The sequence below is a fragment of the Lagenorhynchus albirostris genome, chromosome 2, assembly GCF_949774975.1.
Source record: "Lagenorhynchus albirostris chromosome 2, mLagAlb1.1, whole genome shotgun sequence".
Classification (NCBI taxonomy): Eukaryota; Metazoa; Chordata; class Mammalia; order Artiodactyla; family Delphinidae; genus Lagenorhynchus; species Lagenorhynchus albirostris.
This window is the reverse complement of record NC_083096.1, coordinates 65,264,690-65,277,836: the sequence shown is the minus strand read 5'-3', so window position 1 is coordinate 65,277,836 and position 13,147 is coordinate 65,264,690. Positions and strand designations below refer to the sequence as shown.

Sequence of the window (13,147 nt, the reverse complement as noted above, 5' to 3'; positions counted from 1 at the left end):
TTTTTGTTCTTTGAGTTGTATGAGCTGTTTGTATATTTTAGAAGTAAGCTCTTGTTGATCACATTATTTGCAGGTATTTTCTCCCAAAGTGTGAGCACAGGTTCTGGAACAACTGGATAGCCACATGCAGAAGAGTAAAGTTGGAACCTTACCTACCCTTCCGCCATATGCAAAATGAACCGAAAATGGACGGAAGGTCTATATGGCAGAAGCAAAATTATAAAACTCGTAGAAGAAAACATGAGAGTCCGTGTTCATGACCTCGGATTTGATCATGATTTTGTAGATCTACGAAAAGCAGAAGGAACAAAAGACAAAATAGATGAATTGGACTTTTGAAAATGAAAAACAGTTGTGTATAAAAGGAGCAAGGAATAAGATAATCCATTATCGAAAATGGCGAAGATGTTTGCAAAGCATGTATTTGATAAAGGATTTTAGCCCATCAGCCAAGCCCTTGGTGGTCCAGTGGAGTGTCTGTGAGGCCCTGCCGTCCTCAGTGATTAGGGGATTTCAGGCCCCACAGCAGCCGAGGGGTGGACACGGGTCATCCTCAGCACCCTTAGGGTGTGAGTGTTGGATGGTTTTGAGCTCAGATGCCCTCCCATTACTGCCGTCTAAGGCTGAAGGTTTCAATATGCTTCTAGAAGGACACAGAGTATTTGCAAGTTTTTGAGAAGCAAGAGAACAGTCTTCAGTTTTCTGAAAGGGTATGTTATTCTTTCATATCATGACCATTTTCAGTTTGACTGTTAGGGATGCTCTCCCTGATTTCTGTGAGAGTGGCTATGGGGGTTTCGCTGTCTCCAGTCTCCTCACCAGGTGACAAGGGTAGTGGGGCTAGACCCTGGTGGACATTAGCTTCGCTGGAGACTAATGTAGACTCTCTGTTTGCGATTGAATGTGGATGCCCGTGGTTCTCTCCGTCAGCGATTCTCATGTCCTCCTGTGTCTCTCTTCCTGTTGTCCTTTAGTCTCAGATTTACGTGAAGGCCACCACTCACAGCTTCCGCGGAGCGAAGAGATTTCTCCTGGAAGGAAAGGTTCAGGAAAATCAGAGGGAGAAATAAAGGATGCAGCTGATTCCTGATTTGTGGTGATGCCCAAGCGGGTGTGGAGAGTGAGTGTTTTTTTATTAGAATTTTAAATCCTCCAAGTAATAGATTATTGGGGGGGCATCCAGTGTTTTCCTGCTCATTGTAAGAGCGTCATTACTGGATTTTAATGTGGCAAATAATTTATATTATAAATATGCGGGGGGGGGGAACATACAGTTAAAAATGTTAGAGGTAACTGCAAGGGGTGTACAACAAACAAGGACCCAGAACCCTGTGTCCAGCCAGTGGCTGAGAGGTTCCTACTGTGAGTCGCAGTCTCTTGGAGGGTGGAGTGGCCATGACTTTCCTCCTGCAGGTGACCGGACACAGGCAGATCGCACGTGGGACCACTGTACTGCAGAATGTTAGAGTGGCTGCTGGCACATAGTTGGGTGGAGATGCGGACAAGAGAGAACTGCTCAGTAGCCTTGGAGAACCCCGGAGTGAGGCCTTAGTAAGGGCCAGTGTCATGTCATTACTTAGGGCCAGCATCAGGGCCAAAGGTAAGACCATTGTCAGGGCATTAGTGCGGGATATAATTAGGGTGTTTGTTTGTTAGGTAAAGAGTCAGGTTATTAGTTACAGACAGTGTTAGGGCCTCAGGTAGAGAATTTGTTTAGGCGTTAGTGAAGAAGAGCATCGGAGCTTCACCCATATTAGGGAAAACGTCAGGTTATTAGTTAGGGGCAGCTGCTAGGCCTTAGTTAGCGATAGTGTCAGGACCTCAGAGAAAATTTGACGGCTTTAGTATAAGCCTGTTGAGGCCGTTAGTTAGAGACACATGAAAGACTTTCTTAGGGATATATTCCGGGCCTTAGTAATGGTCAGGATAGGGGTATTATTTAGTGACAGTAAATGTTATGCGTGACAGCTTGAGGGCCATAGTTAGGGAGAGCATCAGGGCCTCACGTAGAGATAATGTAGGGCCTTAGTGAGAGAGTTCAGGTCGTTAGTTAGGGACATCGTAAGAGACCTTCTTAGGGACATAGTTAGGGCCTTAGTTATGGACAGCATCAGGGCATTATTTAGTGACAGCTTAGACTATAAGGGACAGCATCAGGTCCTAAGTTAGGGAGAGTGTCAGTGTTTCACTTAGAGATAACGTGAGAGGCTTAGTTAAACAGAGTTCAGGCTGTTGCTTAGGGATATATGCAGGACCTTAGAGGTAGTATCATGGTCATAATGAGAACCAGTGTCAGGGCATTAGTTAGGATGAAAACTAGGGTGTTAGTTAGGGAAAGAGTCAGGTCATTAGCTACAGAGAATGTCAGGGTTTTAGGTAGGGACAGCGGCAAGTCGTTACTTAAGAAGAGTGTCAGGGCGTTACTTATGGGTAGCGTCAGGATGTTAGTTAGGGAGAGTCAGGAGATTAGAATTTCAGATTCTGAGGTAGAGATAGTATCAGGGCGTTAGTTAGGGACAGTGTCAGACACTTTGGTAGGGATATATTCAGGGCTTTAGTTATGGACAGGATCAGGGTGATATAGAGGAACACCTAAGGGTATTAGGGACATCTTCAGGGCCTCAATTACCGACAGCATCAGGGTATTAATTAGGGAAAGAGTCAGGCTATTATTATAGATAGTGTCCGTGCCTTACATAGAGAGAGTATTAGGGCCTTAGTTAAGGACAGCTTCAGAGACATACTTAGGGACATATTCTGGGCTTTAGTTATGGAGAGGATTAGGGTGTTAGGGAAAGAGTTGGACATTATTATAGACAGTGACAGTGTCTCAGGTAGAGACATCGTTTGAATGTTAGTTAGGAAGAGGGTCAGGGTCTTTGTGAGGGACAGGGTAAGGCTAACAGTGAGGGACATCTAAGGCTGTTAGGGACATTGTCAAGGTGTTAGATTGGGCCAGCATCAGGGCTGTAGTGTCGACTAGTGTCAGGGCATTAATGAGGGAAAAAAGTAGGGTGTTAGTTAGGGAAAGAGTCAGGTCATTGGTTACAGACAGTTTTAGGGACTCAGGGAGAGTGAGCATGAAGGAGTTAGTTAGGAAGAGCATTAGGGTCCCAATTAGATTCAGCATCAGGACGTTATTTAGGGCCAGCAATAGGGCCTTAGTTAGGGACAGCGTTGTCAGGACCTCAGAAATAACTTGAGGGCTTTAGTAAGAGACAGTTCAGGCTATTAGTTTAGTTAGGGACACTTCAGAGACTTTCTTAGGGATATATTCAGGGCCCTAGTAACAGAATCTGGGTGTTATTTTGTGACCGCTTAGGCAGTAAGGGAGAGTATCAAAGCCTAAGTTAGGAGGGTGTCAGTGTTTTGGGGATAGTGTTGGGGATTTTGTAATTTATAGCTTAGGGCATTAGCTAGGGACAGTGTCAGAGTTTTAATGACGGACATCTTCAGGGCATTAGTTAGTTATGCAGAGGAGCAGGTCCATACTTGGGATCAGTGTGAGGTCGTCATTTAGGGGCAGTGTGAGGGCCTTCTGTAGAGAGAGCATCAAGGCCCTTAGTTCGGAAGAGGATCAGGGCCTTAGGATAGGGTCAGAGTTGTCTTCAGGCATATATTCAGGGCCTTAGTAATGGAGAGGTTCAGGATCGGAGTGAGGGACATTGAAGTCTATTAGAGATATCGTCAGGGCCTTAGATAGGGTTAGTGTCAGGGCTGTAGTTAGGACCAGTGTTAGGGGGTTATGTAGGGAGGAAATTAGTTATAGACAGTGTCAGCTTCTCAGGCAGAGACTTCAAGGTCTTAGTGAAAGAATCAGAATCTCAGGTAGGAGCTGTATCAGGGTATTACATACAGACAGTGTGAAGGCCTTAATTAGGGAGAGTTTCAGGGCCTCAGAGAAAAACTTGAGAGGCTTAGTAAGAGACACTTCAGGTTGTTGGTTAGGGACATCATCAGGGCGTTAGTTATGGACACGGTGAGGGTATTATTGAAAGACAGCTCAGGCAATTAGGCACACCGTCAGGGCTTTGGGTGGGGGCAGCGTCAGGGAGTATTTGGGGAAAGAGTGACTCAGGGTTTTAGTTAGAGACAGTGTCAGGTTCTTCATTAGGCACACTGTCATGGCCTCTGGTAAAGATAAATTGAGGGCCTTAGAGACGTTTTGGGTCATTAGTGACATTGTCTGGACTTTAGTGTTGTCTTTTGTTCATCATGTATGGCGTGAATCAGGGCATTAATGAGGGACAGGGCAAGTTATTAGGGATTGTGTCAGGGTGGTAGTTAGGGAATGTGTTAGGAAGTTGGTTAGAGAAAGAGTGATGCCAGTAGTTAAAGACAGAGTCAGGGAGTTAGTCAGAGACATTCTCAGTTTTTAATTAGGGAGAGTGTCAGTGCATTAGTTATAGATAAGTTGAGGATCTTTGTTAATGACAGCCTGCAGGCCTCAGTTGGAGCCGGGTTGACGGGACAGCATTAGGGATTTAGTTAGCATAAGAGACTTGACGTTATGTAAAGAGAAGGTTAGGTTGAGGTGTAGGAATAGCGTCAGAACATGACGTAGGTTTAGTGTGAGGACCATACCTACTTAGAGTATCAGTTCCTAATTTAGGTGCAGTGTCAGGGCTTCAGGAAGGGACAGCGTTAGAGCCTGAGTTAGGGAGAGTGAGAGGGCGTGATTGAGGCCTGGAGTCAGTGTCAGGGCATGATTAAGGAGCAGCATAAGGGCCTCGGTAGGAACAGAATAAGGGGTTTGTTAACGATATTATCAGGGCCTGTGGTAGAGAGAGCGTCATGGGCTCAGGGACAGCGTCAAGGCTTTCTGTGGGACAGTTTCAGGACTTTAATAAAACATAAGTCAGGATATAAGAAGCTCAGGATTCTGTCAGGACTTTAGATATTGACGGTAGCAGAGCTTTAGTCTAGTCAGGGAAAGTGTCAAGGCCTGAGATAGATAGGAGTAGCATCTGTGTCTGTTTTATGTACTGTGGCAGGGCCTGAGTTAGGAATAGTGTTAAAGCGTTAGTTAGGGACAGTGTCACGGCTGTGGGACTAAATTCAGGGCCTGAGGTACTCACAGCATAAGGGCTTCAGTTAGCATAAGAGGTAGGAAAGTTGCTAAGTTTTGGGATCGTCTGAGGAAACGACCTAGGGCAATTGTGAAGACGTTAGTCACTGAGAGTATCGGGGACGTATTAAGAATTAGTGTCATGGCTTCAGGTAGGGACAGAGGGAGAGTGCCAGGGACTGAGTGAGGCTTTTTGTCAGGCCGTTAGGTGAGGACACTGTCAGGGCATGTAGGAGGTGTATCAGCGCCTTTGTTGGGTCAGCAAAATGGTCTTAGTTAAAGACATGATCAGGGTTTGAGTTAGTTACAGCATGAAGAGGTCACTTAAGCATAGCTACAGGGCCTGATTTAGGTAGAGCCTTAGGCCTTTACTTACGGACAGGGCTTCCTTAAGGACAGTGTGTGGGCCTTAGAGAAAGTGTCAGGGACTTAATTAGTTAGGGGGAGCATTAGGGCTTCAGTGAGGATAAGAGGCAGGTAATTAGCTTGGGACAGAGTTAGTTTACAGGTCAGGGATAGTGTCACGAAATGACCTAGGGACAGCGTCAGAGCCTAAGTAAGCTATGCCAACAGGGCCTAGTGAGGCCTATCTGTAGGGCTTGAGTGAGGGACAGTGTTAGGGTAAGATGTAGCAGTAGTACAGGTGTCTGTGTAGGATCAACCTTTGTGTGTTCGTAGAAGATAGTGTCAGGGCCTCACTTAGTTATGGACATTGTCAGGGTGTACTTTGGGATAGTTTTAGGAGATTGGTAAGATACGGGTCAGGATATTACCTCCGAATAATGTCAGGACTTTAACTTATTGATGCCTGAAGGGCATTACAGGGGGAGCATCAGAGCCTTTGTTAGCTCCAGTGTGAGTTAGGAGGAGCCCGCAGGCCTTAGTTAGGGACAGGTTCACGACTTTGGGACTAAGAGTAGGACTAACTATAACTTGAACACTTACCTGTACCGTCGAATGCTAATGCTAAACCGTTGTTTTACGGAAACCTGTACTGTCCCCATCCCCTAACCCGTACCCTAACCCTAAAATGTTGTCGTACCCTAACCTGTACCCTAAGCCGTCCCCGTTCCCTCACCCTAACCCGTACCCTAATCCTAACCCATACACTAACACTAACCCATACCCTAACCCTAAATCGTCGTCGTACCCTAAACTGTCCCCGTTCCCTAACCCTAACAACACTCACCCGAAGCCTTACTCTAACCCGAACCCATTTCAACACGTACGCTAGACCTAAACTGTCGTCGTACCCTAACCTGTACCCTAAACCTTACCCTAACCCGTCCACTAACACTATCCCGTACCTAACACGTACCTCACCCTAAACCGTTGTCGTACACTAACCTGTACCCTAAACGGTCCCCGTTCCCTAACCATAACCCTAAACCTAACCGTAACCTTTACCCGAAGCCTTTCCCTAACCCGTACGCCAACACTAACCAGTAACCTAACATGTACGCTCACCCTAAACCATTGTCGTACCCTAACCTCTACCCTGAACCATCCCCGTTCCCTAACCCTTACCCTAACCAATACCCTAATCCAAACCTGTACACTAACAGTAAACCATACCCTAACACGTACGCTAACCCTAAACCGTTTTTGTACCCTAAACCATACCAGTTCCCTAACCCTTACCCGAAGCCTTACCCTAACCCGTACGCTAACACTGACCCGTACCCTAATACGTACGCTAAGCATAAACCGTTGTTGTACCCTAACACGTACGCTAACCCTAAACACTTGTCATACCCTAACCTGTACCCTAAGCCATCCCCGTTCCCTCTCTCTAACCCTAATCTTAACCCAGCACTAACACTAACCTGTACCCTAACCCTTACCCCAAGCCTTACCCTAACCCGGACCCTAATTCTAACCCATACATTAACACTAACCCATACCCTAACCCGTAGCTAACCCTAAATCGTCGTCGTACCCTAAACGGTACCCTAAACCATCCCCGTTCCCTAACTCTAACCATAACACTTACCCGAAGCCTTACTCTAACCCGAACCCATTTCAACACGTACACTAGACCTAAACTGTCGTCGTACCCTAACGTGTACCCTAAACCGTCCCTGTTCCCTAACCCTAACACTTACCCGAAGCCTTACTCGAACCCGTACACTAACACTAACCCGTACCCTAACCCTAAACCATCGTCGTACCCTAACCTGTACCCTAAACCGTCCCCATTCCCTAACCCTAACACTCACCCGAAGCCTTACCCTAACCTGGACCCTAATCCGAACCCATACACTAACCCGTACCCTAACACATACGCTAACCCTAAACCGTCGTCGTATCCTAACCTGTACCCTATACCGTCCCTGTCCCTTAACACTATACCTAAACCTAACCCTTACCCTAACCCATACCTAAGGCTAACCCGTACACTAAACCTAACATTAACCCCGAACATAAACCATACCGCAATCCTAAGCCATACCCTAACACTAAGCCATACCCTAAACTGTACCCTAACACTAACCCATACCATAACCCTAACCCTGAACCATACTCTAAACCGTACAATAATCCTAACCCGTATCCTAACCCTAACCCGAAACCCTAATCCTTACCCCAGCTTAATTTTGTTTTTTTGTATTTCAAAAAAATATTTTCTTGGGTTAAAGCAAATTAGCATAACAACAAAATAGGGGGCTTCCCTGGTGGTGCAGTGGTTGAGAATCTGCCTGCTAATGCAGGGGACACCGGTTCGAGCCCTGGTCTGGGAGGATCCCACATGCCGTGGAGCAACTAGGCGATTAAGCCACAACCACCAAGCCCACGCATCTGGAGCCTGTGCTCCGCAACAAGAGAGGCCACGATAGTGCGAGGCCACGATAGTGCGAGGCCACGATAGTGAGAGGCCCATGCGGTGAGATGAAGAGCGGCCCCCCGCTTGCCACAACTAGAGAAAGCCCTCGCACAGAAACTCAGATCCAACACAGCAATAAAAAATTAATAAACTCCTACCACTCCCGAAAAAAAAGAACAACAAAATAAAACAAAGTAACCTGAGTGTCCCTCAAAAAGCTAAGTCTGAAATAGTCGGTACTTCTGTTCTATGGACTGTTATGTAGCCTATTAAAAGTGTGAGAGCTAAATCTGTTTTTCTACAGTGAGAAGCATGATATTCCAGATGCATAGAAAACCTGGATAAAATGAGAACTCTACACATTATGCTGGTCATTTCAGTAAATGGGAAAGGATGGCAAGTGGTAAAATATTATCTTTTCCTTTCATCTTTTTAAATTTCACTTTTTACAAAGAACTTCAATTATAATGGTACTTTAAAAAATTAACAGTGGGGCTTCCCTGGTGGCGCAGTGGTTGAGAGTCCTCCTGCCAATGCAGGGGACACAGGTTCGTGCCGCAGTCCGGGAGGATTCCTCATGCCATGGAGCAGCTAGGCCCGTGAGCCATGGCTGCTGGGCCTGCACATCCGGAGCCTGTGCTCCACAATGGGAGATGCCACAACAGTGAGACGCTTGCGTACCGCAAAAAAAAAAAAAAAAACACAAAAAAAACCAATGGAAATTTAAAAGAAAAAAAAATATTTTGTGTTCAATTACATTTCATAGAATTATGAAATGCTGCCACCCTCTGGCCGTTACCTGCAAAACCAGCTGTAAAACCTATGCCAATTGTCACTTCATTTGAACAAGTACTGTAGGGTTGTAAAGGAAACCTGCCCTCATCATGCCTCGAGGGAGGTAAAGGCCAAAATATTTCAATATGTGGCACATATTTCAAGAAAACCATTTGAAGAACTAAGCTGTCATAACAGTTTGAAAAATAAAAGGACATGCCTGAAAGCTCAATTTCAAGGGATTATGAGACATATGCAAATCCAACCACACAGAGGTATCAGTTCACACCATTGAGAATAACCATCAGGAAAGAAACTACAAACGATCAATGCTGAAGAGGTTGTGGAGAAATGCATACCCTCCATTTGAAGTGGGACATAACCTGGTAAGAGCCACTAATGGGAACAGAACGGAGGTGCCTTTAAAAGGTAAACATTGAGCTACCATATGATCCAGCAGGCCCACTCGTGGGCCTATAACCTAAGAAGACAGAATCGGAAAGGTACAGGCAGGCAAATCTGCACTGCAGCAGTATTACAACAGCCAAGACATGGAAACAACCAAAAGTCCATCAACAGATGGGTGGACAAAGAAGAACTGCTACATGTAGAGATGGAATATTGGCTCGGGAAAAAATGGAACAATGCCACTTGCAGCACCATAGATGAGTCTAGAGGTAATCACGCAACTTGTAGTAAGTGAGAAAGCGAAAGACACCTAACGTATATCACTTATAGGTGTTACTGAAAAATTGATTACCAACGAAGATATTTCCACAGAGAAAGGCAATCACAGATTCATGAAACCAACTTACGGTTCCCCAAATCGAAAGGTGTGAGGATTGGATACATTACGATATTGGGGTTAACAGAGATATACAAACACAGGTGAAATATATAATCACCAGAGGCCTACAGAATACCAAGAGAAGACTACACAACATTGTGTCATAACCTACCTGGGAAAAGGATCCGAAGAAGAACAGATATATGTATATGTGTGAAAGAGCCACATCTTGCACACCTAGAACAAAACAAACAAACAAACATTGTAATCGAGTTTGCTGCAATTAAAAAAAAAATAAATTGAAAATATGAACAAGAAATAATGAGACATAAACGAAGGAATTTCTCCTGGCACGTTCCATTCTAATTTTCAACCTAGAACAGGACTTCCATTAAGGCTCTGCTGCCCTGGTAACCGGATTTGGTAAAGGAGAAATGCTGCCGCCTTGTGGCTGTTTCACACAACAGCAGCTTTAAACCAAGAGCTAATGGTCACTTAATAAATATCCAAAATATGTGCAGGACTGTAAAGGACACCGGGCCTCAAAAAATTCCTGGGGTTGTAAATCGACCAGAAAATTAAAAAGACGTCAACATATCAAAAAGACAATGTCAAGAGGCATATTTTGCACACAATTTGTCTTGTCTTTTTATTTTGGTAAAAAAAAAAATGCATGGAATAATGCTCAATATCAGGAACTAATATAGCCAGGAAAACGCAATCTACAAAAACGTTCACCTTACCACCGTCAGAATCATCACCAGCAAAATCGTCTACAAAACATGAATGCTGAAATGGTTTTAGGAACTGTGTACCCTCTAGCTGCTGCTGGGACGTGAACTGGTAACAGCCAGTAGTGAGAAGAGAACAGCGGTGCGTTTAAAGTTAAAAACTGAGCTCATCACTCTGTAATAACCTACATGGGAAAAGAACCAAAGATGAATAGATAGATGCATAGATGTAATGAACCAGATGCTGTAAAACTAGAACAAACACATTTTTATCAAATTTGCTCTGATAATAAATACATATTAAATTTAAAAAACAAACAAGAGGTAAGGAGATATAAGCTCTTGGGGGTGTGCCCTGACACATTCCACTCTAATTTGTAGCCTACTAACACTATTTCCAGGAAGGGCTCTGCTGCCCCAAAACCCAGAGTTGGAAATGTAGAAATGCTGCCGCCTTGTGGCCGTTTCCCGCAAGAGTGGCTTTAAACCCACAGCTAATGGTCACTTAACATTCACAAGGACTCAGGGCTGTAGAGGACACCTGCCCTCAAAAACTGTCCTGAGGTAGGGAATGGCCAACAAAATTCAAAACAGGAAAATTTTTCAAGAAGATAGTATGAAGATGTAAGTTTTACTCACTGTCTTTTAAAAAAGAGGCAAATGGATGAAAGCTCAACCTCAGGAATTATTACACTCATGCAAATGTAATCTGCAAAGAGCTTTCAACTCACACAGGTCGACTGACCATCAACAAAAAGTCTACAAATAATAAATGTTGAAGTGGTTTTCGAGAACTGTGTACCCTCCAGCTGCCAGTGAGATGGAAAGTGGTAACAGCCAATAATGAGAACAGAAAGGAGCTGCGTTTAAAAGTAAAAATTGAGCTACCATTCGATGCAGCAGGCCCTCCGCTGGGCCTCACACCCAAGAAGACCAGAATCCAGAAGACAGAGGCTGCAAAAGCTGCACTGCAGCCTCATTCACAATAGCCAAGACAGTGAAGCAACCAAAATGTCCAGCAACAGATGAATGGATAAAGAAGAAGCGGTCCATGTACACAATGGAATATTAGCCATGGAAAACAATGAAGCACTGCTCTTTGAGGTACCATAGATGAGCCTAGAGATGATCACAGAACATGAGGTAAGTTGGAAAGCAAAAGACATACATCCTATGATATCACTTATAGGTGTTAACTAACAACTGAAAAAAATGGACATATTTCCACAGAGAAAGACACACACAGACTTAGAAAACATATACGCTTATCTAAAAGGAAAGGTGGTGGCAATGGATAAATTAAGATTAGGTTTACTGTACCTAAACAAATACAGATTAATAACATATATCAAAAAGCCCGAGCACACAGCAAGGGAGGTCTACAGAACACTCTGTAATCCTTTACATGGGAAAAGGATCTGTACATGAATAGATATATATGATGTACTAATGAACCAGATTGTGTACACCTAGGACAAACTGTATTCTAATCATTACCCTGATTAAAACAATTAAAACAACAAACAAGAAGTAATGAGACATAAACTTCAGGGGCTTTTTCCTGGCACATTCCATTCTAATTTACACCCTGGGAACACTACTTCCAGAAAGGCTCTGCTGCCCTATTACTCAGATTTGGGAATGGAGAAAAGCTGCCGCCTTGTGGCCGTTTCCCACAACAGCAGCTTTAAACCCAGTGCTAATGGTCACTAAATATTCACACTCACTGCAGGCCTGTAAATGACACGTGCCCTCAAAAAAAATTCCTGGGGTCGAAAATCGACCACAAAATTCAAAAGAGGGCAACCTTCCAAAAAGACAATTTCAAGAGGTATATTGTACTCACCATTTTTTTCTAAATAAAAGAGAAAGGTGTGGGAAAATGCTGAATATTAGGAATTATTAAAGACATGCAAATCCAAATTACAAAATCCTATCAGCTCACACCAGTCAGAATGGCCATGAGCAAACCTTCTAAAAACAATAAATGCCGAAGGGCTTGTGGAAAAATGCGTACCCTCGGTGTTAATTGGGACGTGGTAAGAGCCACTAATGAAAACACAATGCAGGTGCTTTGAAAAGGTAAACACTGAGTTACCAGTCAGTGAATCGTACCCACTGCTGGGCCTATCATCTGAGAAAATGAGAATCAAAAGTCACAGGCTGGCAATACCGCACTCCAGCAATATTTACCATAGGCAACACTTGGAAGCAACGAAAATGTCCATCTGCAGAGGAGTGCACAAAGAAGAAGTGGTCCATGTACACAATGGAATATTACTCCAATAAAATATATAAATTAAATTTCAAAAACAAAGTAAGGAGACATCAGCTTTGGTGGGTTTATCCGGGCACATTCCACTCTAATTTATAACTGAGGAACACCACTGGCAGGAAGGTCTGTTTCCCTAGGTACCAGAGTGGGGAACGTAGAAATGCTGCCACCTTCTGGCCGATACCTGCAACAGCAGCTTTGAAATCTGTGCTAATGGGCACTTCATATGCACAAGTACTGCAGGGCTGCAAATGAAACCTGCCCTTAAAAAGTCTTGATGCAGGTAAAGGCCATAAAGTTTCAAAATGTGGCACATACTTCAAGAAAGCAATTTGAAGAAGTCAGCTGCAATAACAGCTTGAAAAATAAAAGGACATGCCTGAAAGCTCAATTTCAAGGGACTATGAGACACATGCATATCCAACCACAAAGAAGTATCAGCTCACAACACTCAGAATAACCATCAGCAAAAGAAACTACAAACGATCAATGCTGAAGAGGTTTTGGAGAAATGCATACCCTCCATTTGAAGTGGGACGTAACCTGGTAAGAGCCACTAATGGGAACAGAATGGAGGTGCCTTTAAAAGGTAAACTTTGAGCTACCATACGATCCAGCAGGCCCACTTCTCGGGCTATATCCTAAGAAGACAGAAGTGGAAAGACACAGGCAGGAAAATCTGCACTGT

At 44.1% G+C, this 13,147-nt stretch overlaps 1 protein-coding gene across 1 annotated transcript in view; it reads right to left on the bottom strand.

Annotated features, from left to right (window-relative positions):
• Positions 1 to 373: 373 nt before the first annotated feature.
• LOC132515427 (leucine-rich repeat-containing protein 37A3-like) overlaps positions 374 to 13,147 on the bottom strand; it is a gene marked incomplete at its 5' end in the record, with an annotated part of 65,547 nt that continues 52,773 nt past the window's right edge. Inside the window, 3 exon segments of the mRNA XM_060141848.1 lie at positions 374 to 1,031; positions 1,362 to 1,474; positions 9,626 to 9,690. Of these exon segments, the coding sequence (XP_059997831.1) occupies positions 927 to 1,031; positions 1,362 to 1,474; positions 9,626 to 9,690 (283 nt within the window).